Source organism: Pelmatolapia mariae, linkage group LG16_19 (genome assembly GCF_036321145.2).
Source record: "Pelmatolapia mariae isolate MD_Pm_ZW linkage group LG16_19, Pm_UMD_F_2, whole genome shotgun sequence".
Lineage (NCBI taxonomy): Eukaryota > Metazoa > Chordata > Actinopteri > Cichliformes > Cichlidae > Pelmatolapia > Pelmatolapia mariae.
In genome coordinates this window covers 28,472,068-28,486,981 of record NC_086241.1, presented here as the reverse complement: position 1 = coordinate 28,486,981, position 14,914 = coordinate 28,472,068, and the positions used below count along the sequence as shown (strand labels likewise).

General features: G+C 39.3%; 1 protein-coding gene across 1 annotated transcript; it reads right to left on the bottom strand.

Moving 5' to 3' along the window:
- Positions 1 to 6,933: 6,933 nt before the first annotated feature.
- LOC134644507 (olfactory receptor 10J4-like) lies at positions 6,934 to 8,064 on the bottom strand. Its single transcript, XM_065469439.1, has 2 exons — positions 7,277 to 8,064; positions 6,934 to 6,940 (listed from the first exon to the last, which is right to left on the bottom strand). The coding sequence occupies exons 1-2, from the start codon at positions 8,062 to 8,064 to the stop codon at positions 6,934 to 6,936; spliced, it is 795 nt and encodes a 264-aa protein (XP_065325511.1).
- Positions 8,065 to 14,914: the final 6,850 nt, after the last annotated feature.

Sequence of the window (14,914 nt, the reverse complement as noted above, 5' to 3'; positions counted from 1 at the left end):
ACCTTTCGGCTCAATATGCCCCAAAGACCTGAATCACACAACACAGCACAGCAGGTCAGTTTAGAGTTTTACACATCAGGAAGATAAATAAAAACATTCCTTTATTTCAGTTTCAGCAGGCATGACTATATCACATTGTCCTTCAATCAGGCAATCAAAAATGACCATGAAAACACTTTCAAACTTCAGTGACTTAAAAGAATATTTTACCCTGTTTAAAGCCTATATATATTTAAAATATATATATTGCCCTCTTTGGTTACTCTGTGTCATGGTTAATTACTTCACAGAAAATACCAGTTACATGATTGTATGATCTCTTTTGACTTTTTGTCTTTAATTTTCTCAGTAAAACAGCTACAGCATATGTACATAATAGCTTAGCTTTTGCACTCTTTCATTGGTTAATTTTAGGGTTATTACAAAAGTATTCAAATATTTTACAAAAATGTGCATTTGACATAAAGAGTGGACATATAGCACCACCCAGTCTTTTGTCACTGGGTGGTGCTGAGGTCTGAATCTGAGAGTAGCGCCTATAATCACAAAGAGAAAAGAATCATTACAAACTGCTGTCAAGTTTATCTCAAACCGGAAAAGATCTGATCCTTTCTTATCCTGACAGACTTCAGGTTGTAAAGTTCTGCGTTTTCAACATACACTTCTGCTGACAACTGACATAACAGTATAATATCCAGTGTTGGGGAGTAACGGAATACATGTACCGCCGTTACGTATTTAAAATACAAAATATGAGTAACTGTATTCCGTTACAGTTACCGTTTAAAAAGGTGGTATATAGAATACAGTTACTTTGTTGAAATAAATGGATTACATGGCGGTATTTTCCTGTTTCATATTGTCGCGGGTCAGGACTGTTTGGGTTTGTTTGACAGCTATGTTCTGTTGTTCCAGGCGGCAGCATTACGGTTGCCATGGTTACAGGGTGACATGCGCTTTCTCTGCGACTGTGTGTTTCCTGGGTGAGAGAGCGCCTTTTTGTTGTTGTTGTTGTTGTTGTTGTTGTGCTAAGCTAATAGGCAGAATGCTACAGGCATAGCCCTAAAGAATGTAGCCTCATGGGCAGTGTAGTCCGTGCTGCAGGGAGAATGGACTGCCATACCCGTTATGTGTCTGTGAGCGCGAGGAGGGAGAAAAAGGAGAGTGGAAAAGTACGAGTTGTCATCGAGCAGAAATGGGAGCTGGAAGCATGTAAATATAATAATAACCACTGCAGCCAAGAAGAGTGCCTGAGGACCCCAGCTGTAAGTAAGCTATTAAGACTCGACTGTACACCGTGTTCGTGTTTTCCTCCGAAAAAATAAGTTCCGTTGGAGCAGCATTTCAACGCCTCTCTCTGTCTCTCGCTAGCAAACTTGACCCAGACAACAAAGTAAAGCTATTTTTCGGCTACGAGCCCGACACGGAACCCGACGTATTAGCCAGAGGTCCCTTTACTACGGTTCAGAGCCGCGGACCTTCAGTAATAGTAATAAACCACATTCATGTAGTTGTAAAAAGCATGATAATATATTAAGTAATCCAAAGTATTCAGAATACGTTACTCCCATTGAGTAACGTAACGGAATACGTTACAAAATACATTTTGGGGCATGTATTCTGTAATCTGTAGTGGAATACATTTTAAAAGTAACCTTCCCAACACTGATAATATCCAGTATAATATTTAAACTTTGAGTTGTGGGTACTTTTTAAATGTAGCTGACTGACAGTGCATGTTTCCAGTCTTATTGCATTGTGGTCACCTGCATGTAAATGGAGTGGTTCTTACTTAGCAAACCACATCTCACAAACACACATTCATAAAAGTACTTTTTTTAACATCTGTTTTCTGTCTCACATACTCACAAATTCATCATGTAAAATCCAATCAAGTTTCCCTTTCTTGCGCATGAATGCTTTGGCATGTTGACTGGAGCAGCTAAGTATTGAGCTACCAACTTACCACTAAAGCTGGGCATACACTGTGCGATTTTTCTGGCCCATTTTGAGACGATTTTTCACTTGTGCGACTATTTTGGGGATTGCCCCAAGTTTTGCCTTAATCGTGTGTTCTGCATCGTGCAGTATACATGGGGTAATGAGAAGTGATTAACACCTCACAACCAGCTCCTGATGAAATCCTGATCATCCCTCTTGAGTGTATTTGTAACACCAAGTGCCGCTAAACAGACCAGGGAATATTTAACATAACTTTTCTATATGTCATTATTTTATTTTGGATGCTTACACTTACTTGGCATGCAGAAACAAAATATTTCACAAAACTCAGAAACTGCTAGGGTAAGCATTATTAGTCCTTTAGATCATCCCACAGATTTTCAATGGGATTCAACTCAGTGATTTCTACAGTCAGTCAGTGCCAGTCAATTCAATTCCTGAATGCTAAAGCATTCATCATTCAGGTAGTTATTCACCAGGATTGATGTATGTTTGGGTTGTTTCATGTTGGAAGACAATGCGACGACCCAGCTGTCGACTGATCAAGATTTTCACATTTCTTTCTTTCTTCATGATTAGTTCCACCTTGATGAGATTCCCAGTTCCAGATGCACTGAATCAACCAAACAGCATAATACTCACTCCACTTTTTTAGTGTGGGGATGGTGTTCTTTTTGGGTTGTACACCTCTCCAGTTTGAATAATTTTTCTCCAGGTTGTCTTTAGCATACGTCAGACTGGCTTCACAATGTCTCATCAGCAAAAGTTGAGTTTTTATCGGTCCGCATGCTGGTCTGAAATAATTCTGTTATTGTGCACGAATAAAAATAATAATTTGTGCTTTCTAAAGAAAACTTTCAGGTTTAGAAATGTTTCTTTGAAAAATGTTTGCTCTTTTAAAAAAACACTAGGAAAATTTATAAAACCTTAACTTTAAAATGGAGACAAATAATTGTGACCTCACCTGCTTATGAAGAGTACATTACAATTATATTATAATACATTATAATAGAGTAATAAGAATGATATCTAATACACTGCTCAATTTCTGAAATACTTTTTAATCAGAGTAAAATATCAAGTCATTTAAATTTTTTGTATATTGATCTAGTCAGTTAAGTTGCAGAGGAGGTTGTTAATCAATTTCAGTTTCTTTGATGTTAATAATGTTAGCAGTTATACTAGAAGTGCAACAATGAGACAACCCCCCCAAAAGCCCTGGACTTTTCACAGATGAGAGCAGGTTCACCTTAAGTACGTATAACAGGCACGCAAGGTTCTGGAAAAACCATAGAGAATGTTATGCTGCCTGTAACATTGTTCAGCATGACTGTTTTTGTGGTGGGTCAGTGATAGTCTGGGGAAGTAAATACACAGAGGTACTCACTGACCTTTACAGGTTTGGCAACAGCACACAAACTAACATTAGGTTTTGGGATCAAATCCTGGGACCCATTGTCAAACCCTACACTGTTGCAGTGGGTCCTGGGTTCCTGTGGGTGAACAACAGTGTCTGGCCTCATGTGGCGAGGGTATTCATGCAGTTCCAGGACGATAAAGGAATTGATATTACTGGCTGTCCCCCTCGCTCACATGACCTAAATCCAACAGGCCTCTCTCTGGGAGATTATGTTTCAGTCCTTCCCATGCCATCAGGTTGAACCTTAGGCTACGTTCACACTGCAGGTCTTAATGCTCAATTCCGATTTTTTGATCAAATCCAATTTTTTTGTCTGCTTGTTCACACTACAAATAAAATGCGACAGCAAACGCGCTCTAGTGTGAACCCTCAAAGCGGCCCGCATGCGCAAAAGAAGACGTCACACGCAACGGTCTGTTTAGACCCAGAACAAACAATATTGTTTGACTGATGGCCCTTAATATAAAGACTTCGGACTTTACTTTCCCAATTTTTGCTTTAATTTATTTTGTTATTTACATAATAATGTAAATAACCTAATAATTATCCTTATTGCTGAGAGGAGCGGTGCTTCAAAGGATAGTTGCAGATTTCTATCAGAATCTGCAGATTATACAGTACAAATAAAATGTTCACGTTTCTTCAACGTTGTCTTCCCAACAGTTTCACTAACATCTACACTGGATGGCCAGGAAGCGTTCGCGATGTCTTCTCGGGCACTTCTCCGGCGCTGATAATTGGTGTCTGTCTTGTGTCAGTGACGTAAAAGACGGATTTAATGCGACATGACCATTCAAACAGCAGTCGCTTTCTAAAACATCGGATATGTATCGGATTCAGTACCACATACCAAAGTGACCCAGATCGGATTTGAAAATATCGGATTTGTGCCGTTCACACTGTCATACCATGATCGGATATGGGTCGCATAGGGTCAAAAAAATCAGATTTGATGCGCTTTCGCCTGCAGTGTGAATGTAGCCTTATACTGTCCAGGCGTGTGAGAGGCGTGTGGCCTGGTGAGATATGTAAGGAGATCTCACCTCCTTCCCACAGGACACCAAACCTCGTCTCATTATGTGTATATGTCAACATTATCAGGCATGCATGCAAGTGGTAGTTGTATACATGCCTGAGTTACTACAATGTGCCAATGAACTTTCAAAATGGACAAAATGGATTAGTCAGCGTTCAGCCCTTTGTATATTGATAATTTTCATTTCCACCAAATGTGTTCTTTTCCTAAAACATTATCCAGTCCATATCAGTACAGAGATCCAGCATGATTTCTTTTCCTTTGTCTTTTTTTTTTTAGTAGTGTACACACCATATTGCCAAAATAATTATCTCACCCATCCATATCATTGAATTCAGGTGTTCCAGTCACTTCCATGTCCACAGGTGTATAAAATCAAACACCCAGACAGGGGCAATAGCAGGAGCTCATGGAATGCCAACATGGCTGATGGAATGATACCTTTGCAACACGTCCAGTCATGAAGTTTTGTCACTACCAAATTCTCCACAGTCAACTGTTAGCCCTCTATAGCATGGTGTTGCTCTTAGGCAGCAAACCAAATTTTTGGTTATTACACTGTCCCTTTATTATGTATTTACTTATTTTGTGACACAAAATACCTCAGTGTTGAGTAAAATGAGGAGTAGCAGATGATTTGACCTTTGACCTTGGGCAATTCTTTCATGTGCCAAATCTGCATATGGCACAGTGCTAGCTACTGCTAAGACTAAAAACATTTTTATTCATGTTTAAATTGAATTAACTGTATTTTTAAAAAATATGTGCATGCAGAAGAATATCTAATGAATTATTTTCAGTTGTTTATAGACAGATTTACCAAAACAGCATGTTTTGGTTTGCTGCCTCAGTGCAAAATTATGCAGTTAGGCCACTTTTCTTCTAGCAGTAAAAATATACACAATGGTTTTAAGTTCTGCTCCTTTCCACTGCTTGTTTTAGGTTTTTAGGTTTATAATATTGTCATAATATTTAATGACATTATATGACCAATGATGACAGCAGTAAGATTTACTTGATTAGTTAAACTTTTTATACTTTTTTATTAGTACTTGTTTTAATGAGCCACATAGTCAAAGTAAACAGATATTATAGACACTATTTTTATTGTTGTTGTTGAACGGTACCAAAGCTGAAGTTTAATTGCTCTCTAGGGCCAAAGACATAATGACCTGTTGACCATTTTGACATTTACTAGTCTTAACTTAGCAATTAGCTGTTTAGAGACTGGCTGTAGTCAAGCCACTCCTCTGAGGCTTGGCCTGTTGTTTTACACAGCGCAGGTGGCACCGATGCATGCTCACTAATGACACTCATTACAGAATCCTTATATCACCTGTGGGCTGTCAGTTTACTTTTTATACCATCACACAGTTATTATTTTTTTCATTCTTCTAAGGAGCTCACCCACAAAATTTATTAACTGCTGAAAATGCATCACAAATCCTGTCCTGTCATCATAGTTGTCCAATACTTGTAACATCACAAGCAATAAACAGGACATACTTATATGAAAATGGTTTTCAGATTTGGAGTCATTAAGTGAAATTTGTTAAGGTATAGGTGAAAAATTCCTAGCAGCAAAATGATTTGTTGACAAGGGATTTCAAAATCCAAGACTGTTTATCTCATAATCATTTTGAAAATATATTTTGAATCCTGGAACAATTATACAAATAAAATATCAATGAAACTAGAGGAAAATGATAGTAAAAACCACCATATTAGTGTGTCTAAACGTTAGAAAGCACTTAGGCATATGCAAAAGTGCTGTATGAATTGTGTGCCTACCACCCTAGGCAAGACCCCTGGTGCAGGGTGTGCAAAGATGCACCTGAGACAATCCAACACATAACAGGAAGGTGCAAAATGCTAGCAGGCAGGGCATACATAGCATGCCATAACCAAGTGGCCGGCATATTATACAGAAACATCTGTGCCGTGTATGGCCTGGAAGTCCTGACGTCAAAAATAGAGAGACTCCCCCTAGGGTGGTCAAGAATTAGCTGAGCTAAGATCTTGTGGGACTTCCAGAAACAGACGGACAAAATAGTGATGGCTAACCAACTGGACATAGTGGTGGACAAGCAGAGGAAGGGGGCTGTAGTGATAGATGTGGCGGCACCGAATGACAGTAACATCAGAAAGAAGGAACACAAGAAGGTGAAGAAGTACCAAAGGCTCAGAGAAGAGCTCGAGAAGATGTGAAGGGTGAAGGTAACAGTGGTTCCAGTAGTAATTAGAGCACTTGGAGATCCAAGATCTCTGTCCAGAAGAGCGCAATCCAAGGAACAGAAAGGATACTGCGCAGAATCCTCAAGCTCCCAGACCTCTGGTAGAGGACCCGAGCTATATGTATATGTAATATTTTGTTATAATTTATAGAATTTGAAAAACTTTCTTTCATTGACATTGATATGTCAGTTACAATACAAAAAATGCTTGTCAGCATAATAGACTGGTAGCAATTGATTAATTTTACTAAATTAGCTTTATTCATTTACACAATAGTAAATTATAATCTGTGACAAAACAGACAGGAAAATGTGAAACACAGGCATATGAACTATTTAGACTTCAAAGATTACCAGCAACAGTTTAATAAATTGTTTATCTTTGTATAATGACCATTATGTTTGCTATCAATCTTGCATGTGAAATCAGAGCTAAAGTACTCCATTATCTGAAATGCCATTCATTTGATAATGGTGCAGTAATACCAGTGTTATTAAACTTGACACAACAATGTCTTGATATGTTTAAAAATCTCATTCATTTTGAGTCCATATATGATTGGATTTAAAAGAGGATGGAATAAAATTGACTGAAACGTCAATGTCAAGCGAAGAGTTTTCGACAGATCGGAATCCAGTCTAATTATAACTGAATCAAAAACAATAAAACATGAAAAGTTGATTAACACCAGCAAGTGGGGTAAACATGTCTTTAGAGCTTTTCTCCTTGTTTCTCTACAACAATGGTAAGATATTCTAAGAATCCTTATGTATGTAAAAAGTATGAAAAGCAAAGGTAGAAGGGCAATATTTATCAAAGTGACCACACCATATATAGATATTGCGACTGAGGGCACACACTGAAGCTTGTAAATTGAATTGTTACAAAATATTCCTGTCAGAGTAAAACTACAGAGTTTTACATTAAAATAAAGCACAACTGACACTGCTGTCTCAAAAGCAGGTATAAGCCAAGCTAAAATCAGAAACACATATATAGTTATTCTATTCATAATAACTGGATATTGCAGGGGTTTGCATATAGACACATACCTGTCATATGACATTGCTGCCAACAGTAAAAACTCTGACCCAGCTGAGGCATAATACGTAAATCCTTGGAAAAGACAGAGTGGATACGATATAGTCTGTTTTTCAGACAAAACATCAGATAAGAGCTTCGGATAGATAATCATGCTGTAAAGAACAGAGTTGATTAACAAAGCTGCAATAAAAATGTACATTGGCTCATGAAGGTTTTTGTGAGTCCAAATAAGGCACACTATAGTGGAATTAAAGCAGAGTATCAGAATATATAACGTGAATATAACCACAAAATAAAGGTATCTGTATTTGTGCAATTCTGCAAACCCACCAAGAGTTAACAATGTTACATTTAATTTAACATCCATTGAATAAAAAAAAAAAGTATGTATACTGACTATAGAATTTGATTACATAAATGGTATTCAAGAATAACAAATGAAAGATAAGCCTTAAAGTACTGTATTAATATATTTCAAAAACCGAACTGAGAAGGTAAGTGACTGACTCTGTGGCTTTGTTTTATCAGAAAACCTTCCATCCTCTATGGGACTCATTAAGTTCTCCACTAACATGTAAACAACTTCAGGGAATCTGACGAATTGACGTTTATGCCCTTCATTGTGTTTGCCCATGCATTTTTTTAAATCCACGGAACTAGTATAGGCTTAGTATAAAAGCGAAAAAGTCACGGAAACCACTACTGCCTTCACGCTCAACATTTTCTCAAGCTCTCTTCTCAGCCTATGATAAGTCTCAAGCGTATTGTGTTCCTTCATCCTCATGTTGTTATCACTTGATATAGCTATATCTATCACTACAGTCATCTCCCTCTGCTTGTCCACCACTATTGCGTCTGGTTGGATAGATATCACCAGTTTGTCTGTCTATATCAGGAAGACCCACACTTAGCTTGGTCATTTTCAGCTACCTTGGGGGATGTATCCCGTTTTGACCTCTGGACTTCCAGGACATTGCTGCACAAATGTTAATTGATATACTTCCGGCCAACCTGCACCTGCTGTTATGTACTGGATTGTTTCAGGGGCATCTTTGCACAGTCTGCACCCAGGGTTTTGCCTGGGGTAGTAGACCTAAGCCTCTATGGATCCTATGCTTAGAGCTCGTTGCTGTGCTGCCATGATTCATGCCTCTGTGTTTTGTCTTTCGGTTCAGCCTTGTCCAGCCACTGGTAGGATTTCTGGATGTCAGCCATGTTTTCTATGTGCTGGTGGTCCATACTGTACGGGGATCTGTCCTTCCATGATGGTTCATCTCCTTGCTCCTATTCTTTCTAAGGTTTGGCTGCCTGACGTATTCACTAAGCACACATGGCCATCTTCCATATGTACTCATGGATGTTCATTGACTCATCCTGGATTGTGTTTCTGATACTCACTAGTCCTCAGCTCCTTCCTTCCTCTTAGCTTACAGTCTCAGGGTACAGGACCTTGGGTTAAACCCCCCCATGTATGTAAAGAGTTTTCCTTATATTGATGTCAGTGACTCCTATCGCCTCCTTTGGCTAACTTATTATCTCAACAGTGTATCTGATCATAGCTAGGGCGTAGGTGTTGATTGCCCAGAAAATGTTCTTCCCATTCAGCTGACTCCTTATGATTTGCCAAGTACATGGCTGTGGCAGCTTTCCTAATGGCCTCTTTATGGTTTCCATTTGGTAAATAGTTATCATGGTCTGGGTGAGTGGCAGTGTTTTTTCCTGCTGTGTTTCAGCAGGCAGAGATTCCTCATTTCTTGCGGGAGCCGCACCTGATTAACGCAGCAGTAAAATACTCATTCACTATAAGCTTTAGTCGACTCGTGGGTGGATCAAAATCTCATTGATTCGGGGCTTGTGCAACAACTGAACCTTCCACTACATGAGCTCAATCCTCCCATTCCAGCTATGGCGTTGATGACCGCATCTTTGCCCATATCACACGCCAAACCGAACTCCTCACACTAGTTACGTCTGGAAATCATAGGGAGACACTCACCTTTTACATTCCAGTCACCTACTGCTCTTCTCATTTTAGGGTTCCCTTGGTTAGGGGTATTGTTTTACCATTGGAACTTTTTTGGATTGGATCACTCACATGCTCACCCGGATTTTCCCGAGCTTACCTCCCCTTCTTGTGAACCTCCAGTTGCAGGCAAATTTATTCACTTGTTAAGTTTTTCCCAGTGCACTGCGACTATCATTTTGCCAATCCTTGTTGCCAATTGAGTATTCAGCTTTTTACTCAGTGTTTGACTCTGTTTTAAATTTTTGTAATACATCTTGTACTCAGGATTATTGTTTCAGTTATTGTTTCCCACTGATAGTCATTTGTTTCCTGTGTCTTGCATTTTGTTTTGCTTCCATTGGCTCATTATCCTCATTGGTATCTACTGTGTCTCCTTACCTTTTTACATTCACTTCCATTGATATGTGCATTTATAGCTCTGAACTTCCTTTGTTCTGTCTGAGTGTGTGTTTGCATCCTTTTGTGTGTTCATGATTTCTGTTGAGAATTTGTTTCCTCTTACTTGATTTGTTTCTTGCTGCTCAAGGGACTCCTGCATTCAACCATTTCTGGTTTAATTGCATTCTATATCTTGTTTAAGTTCTCATTAGAGTCATTGCATTTGTGTCTTCTTCTTGCACCACCTGTGGAAGTTTATACTTGATTATACTTTTATTTTATGGAAAATAATTTGTATCTTATTGACGCGTCTGTTTTCTTTGACATTTAGGTGAGTTTGTTTGATTTTTTTTTAATTCACTTATGAGGCAAAAGGGTGGAACTACTGAAACACTACAGGCTAAAGCTTTATGTAGTACATCTCTTGTCTTTACATTCACTCCTGTTAAAATAAAAACATTTAAAACGCTTGCACCCATTTGACCTTACAGCAGCAAAGGTTAGTGACACAAAAAAGTCAATATTTTAAGCAGCTTGGGTAACTTTTTTACAGATATGCTAAAAAACTACAATTTAAATACAAACATTTATTCTTTTCTACTTCCAGACAAAATCACAAAAAAAATTTTTGGCACAACTTCACCTACTTCCAAGGTGCGTGAAGAGGATGAAAAAATTACAATGCAGGAACTCCAGCAACACTTGAAAGGAAGAGGAACAACTTCATTGACTGACCAACGCGTTTTGGCTTGTGGCCTTCTTCAGGGTCATAGTAACACATAGTAGAAGTGTGCTTAAATTAAAAACAGGAAACAGAAAAAAAATCAAATTAACCAATCACATCTTCATGGATAAACCAGCTGACATATAACAGGTTAGTATTGGTTAATTGATTAAGTCACGCCCAAGTAAATACTGGACTAGGTCATTAATGGTGAAGACAGGGGTAAGGACACATAATCCCCACCTGTCTTAAAATAATACATGCATGACATACATAAAAAGAATATTACAAAAAAAAAAGATTACAAAGAAAAGCATTTAATAAAAAAGAAGGCAGTGCAGTAGTTAGATTAAAAAGCAAGAAGACATCATCACATGGAAAGACATTTGTGGAAAGGTCCTCATTTTGCTGACACACTTACCATGGAGCAACAACATTAGAATTACAACACGTCCTACTTGACCACAAGAGATGATGACATTCAAGGAGCATCAGCTTTCTGTTGCTTCAATCCTATAGAAGTTTTGAGGAATTCCTCACTCTTTGAACAAGACACCAATCAGGAAGCAACAGATCACCTGAGGAAGTTGTATTTCGCACGCCAAAAGATACTCCGTAACAAATGGCATGCCATCACCTTATCAAACTACATCAGGAAGGATCCCAAGAGGACTACGTATTCTCAAGCCACCATCTTTTGGTAAGGACAATCCTGCTTTCACTACTGCATTGATGGCTATTACTATTAGGTATTTGAATGAGGAAGAGAGTAAGATACAAAATGAAATATTACAGACTGAACAGCACCTCGAGGTGATGGCAAGAGACAAGAATGATGTACTGAAACAAATGGAGGAAAGTGATCTAAGACTAATGGAATATGAAAATGAAATAAAGGACCTCAAAAGAACTAAATTCCTGAGAGATGAGAGAGACTACAAAAAGGGATTCATATACCCGTGGTCCAAAGATACCCATAACTCAGTTGTCAATGCTGCAACAACCACTGAACCATGCCAAACACAACAGAAATTTTGGTTTAAGAAAACTCATCCAAGACCAAGACTTCCTTCAACTACCACAAATAAGAAAAAGCCACAGCACAAATTACCCAACCAGTCCAAATATCCTTTTTTGGACCAAACAGAGTTTCCCCCCCTGGAACCTCCATCCAGAAGAGGCCCAAATGCAAATGCACACGGCAGGGAAAAAGGAAAAGACTCACTGAACCATCCATGGACGATCCCAATTCCGGGGAAGAAGTCAGCTGTTGTCAACTTGAGTAACACTGCTTTGACCCCGCTCAGCTATCAGTGCTTGAACTTGGTCTATCTTTTGTACCAACTCCTTTTTTATGTTTAGTGCTGTCCTTGCTTTTGTTATTTTCACCATCCGCATAGACTCTTAAAGACACAGACAGGCAGAACAAAAAACAGCCACCAAGACACATTATGGCCAGGTCCGTAACACCCCCCTTCCCAAGACCAAACATCTCCCCTATAGATGTTTGGCACTTAGGAATGGAGAAAACCACGCGACAGTGCATCTGCCATTACATTATCGGTTCCTTTTTTGTGATGGATCTCCAAATTAAAATCCTGCACTAAGAGGGACCATCTCATGAGCCTCTGATTAGAATTTTGTGGGCGACCACATGAATGGTTTTGACACACTTGTGAGACTGGTGAAAGGTTAAAACGTTTTGCAGAAGCCACGATAATAGCCGGCCATTCCAAGGAAACGGCGAAGCTCACGTCTAGTGCGAGGCACAGGGAAATCTAGGATAGCCTGAATTTTGGCCAGAAGGGGGTGCACCTGACCCTGGCCCACAGGCTTCCCTAGATAAGTCACAGTGGCTTTACCAAAGTCACATTTGGCAAGATAAAGGGTAAGGGATCCCTCTTTTTTACCTTCCAAAAATTTCAGTGAGTGTTCCAAGGTGTTCTGACCAGGTCTCTGAATAAGCTACAATGTCATCTAAGTACACTTCACAATTTTTGACACCACCTAACACAATGTGCATAAGGCAGGGGCATTTCGAAGGCCAAAAGGCATGACGGTGTAAAGTGATCAGGGATGACAAAAGCAGAAATTTCAGATGCACGTGGAGTGAGGGGGACTTGCCAATAACCCTTTAATAAATCCAGCTTGGTGACAAACTTTGCGGAGGCAACCCTATCAACACAGTCTTCCATGCGGGGAAGAGGATAGGAGTCAGGTTTGGTCACACTGTTCACTTTTCGAAAATCAGTACAAAAACGTGGGGTTTTGTCTTCCTTCGGCACAAGAAGGCATGGGGAACTCCATGCATTCGGGAGAACTCGGGACAGCTAGACCATTTTCCAGCAAGCAGGAAACTTCTTACTGAAAAAGTGCGTGTTTGGTAGGGTTCACACGATAAGCGTGTTGTTTGATCGGAGGGTGGTCACCTACATCTATGTCATGTTCGAGGACAGTAGTGCGAGAGGGAGTGTCAGCAAACAGGGACGGGTAAGTCAGTAAAGGGTCTATGCAGACGCTCCCTAAAACAACTTTGGTAATCTAGAACGTTCTGCTCGGGGATATCTGTGTCGGACAGATATTTCTCTTTAAGCAGCCGCAGGGGACCACTCACTGTTTGTCCAAACACCAGCTCAGTGGGACTGAAACCTGTGGACTCCTGCACACTCTCTCTAACCGCTAGAAGGAGAAGTGGCAGACCCTCGTCCCACTCTCTTCCTGACTCGAGGCAGAACTTCCTCATCATGGCTTTTAATGTTTGGTGGAAACGCTCAAACGCACCCTGTGATTCGGGATGTTACGCACTGGATTTTTGATGCTTGATGCACAGCAATTTTAAGACCTGAGCAAATATTTTGGACATAAAATTAAACCCTTGGTCCGTTTGAACAGATTTTGGCAAACCGAAAGTGGAGAAAAAGTTTACCAATGCTTTGACTTTGATAGTGCGTAGTACCACAAATTCAGGACATCAGTACATCAAAGTCAAGATGTACTGATGTCCTGACTTTGTTTTTGGAAGAGGACCTACACAATCAATGATTATGTACTCAAATGGTTCCCCTAAAGCCGGGATTGGATGCAATGGAGCGGGAGGAATAACCTGGTTGGGTTTCCACTGACCTGGCAAATGTGGCAAGAACGGCAGTTCTTGGTTACATCAGTTTTTAACCCTGGCCAAAAAAAGTGATACAGAATACGATGGTAAGTTGGCACAAAGGCCAACTTTAACATTAAAAGGTGTTCAAACAAGTACAAGATATTGACAATAAGCAGACCTCAGTGTGAGAAAGTGTCTTTCAAACACTGAAAAGCGCAAAGGCCAACTTTAACATTAAAAGGTGTTCAAACAAGTACAAGATATTTACAATAAGCAGACCTCAGTGAAACAAAGTGTCTTTCCAACACTGAAAAGCACAAAGGCCAACTTTAACATTAAAAGGTGTAAAAACAAGTACAAGATATTAACAATAAGCAGACCTCAGTGTGAGAAAGTGTCTTTCAAACACTGAAAAGCACAAAGGCCAACTTTAACATTAAAAGGTGTTCAAACAAGTACAAGATATTAACAATAAGCAGACCTCAGTATGAGAAAGTGTCTCTCAAACACTGAAAAGCACAAAGGCCAACTTTAACATTAAAAGGTGTTCAAACAAGTACAAGATATTGACAATAAGCAGACCTCAGTGCAACTAAGGCTACGTTCACACTGCAGGTCTTAATGCTCAATTCCGATTTTTTGATCAAATCCGATTTTTTTGTCTGCTTGTTCACACTACACATAAAATGCGACATCAAACGCGCTCTAGTGTGAACGCTCAAAGCGGCCCGCATGCGCAAAAGAAGATGTCACACACAACTCGCTCTGTTTAGACCCAGAGCAAACAGTATTGTTTGACTGATTGCCCTTAATATAAAGACTTCGGACTTTATGTTTCCAGATTTTTGCTTTAAGTTATTTTGTTATTTACATAATAATGTAGATGACCTAATAATGATCCTTTTTGCTGTTTTAGAGGAGCGGTGCTTTAAAGGATTGTTGCAGATTTCTGTCAGAATCTGCAGAAAATACAGTAAAAATAAAATTTT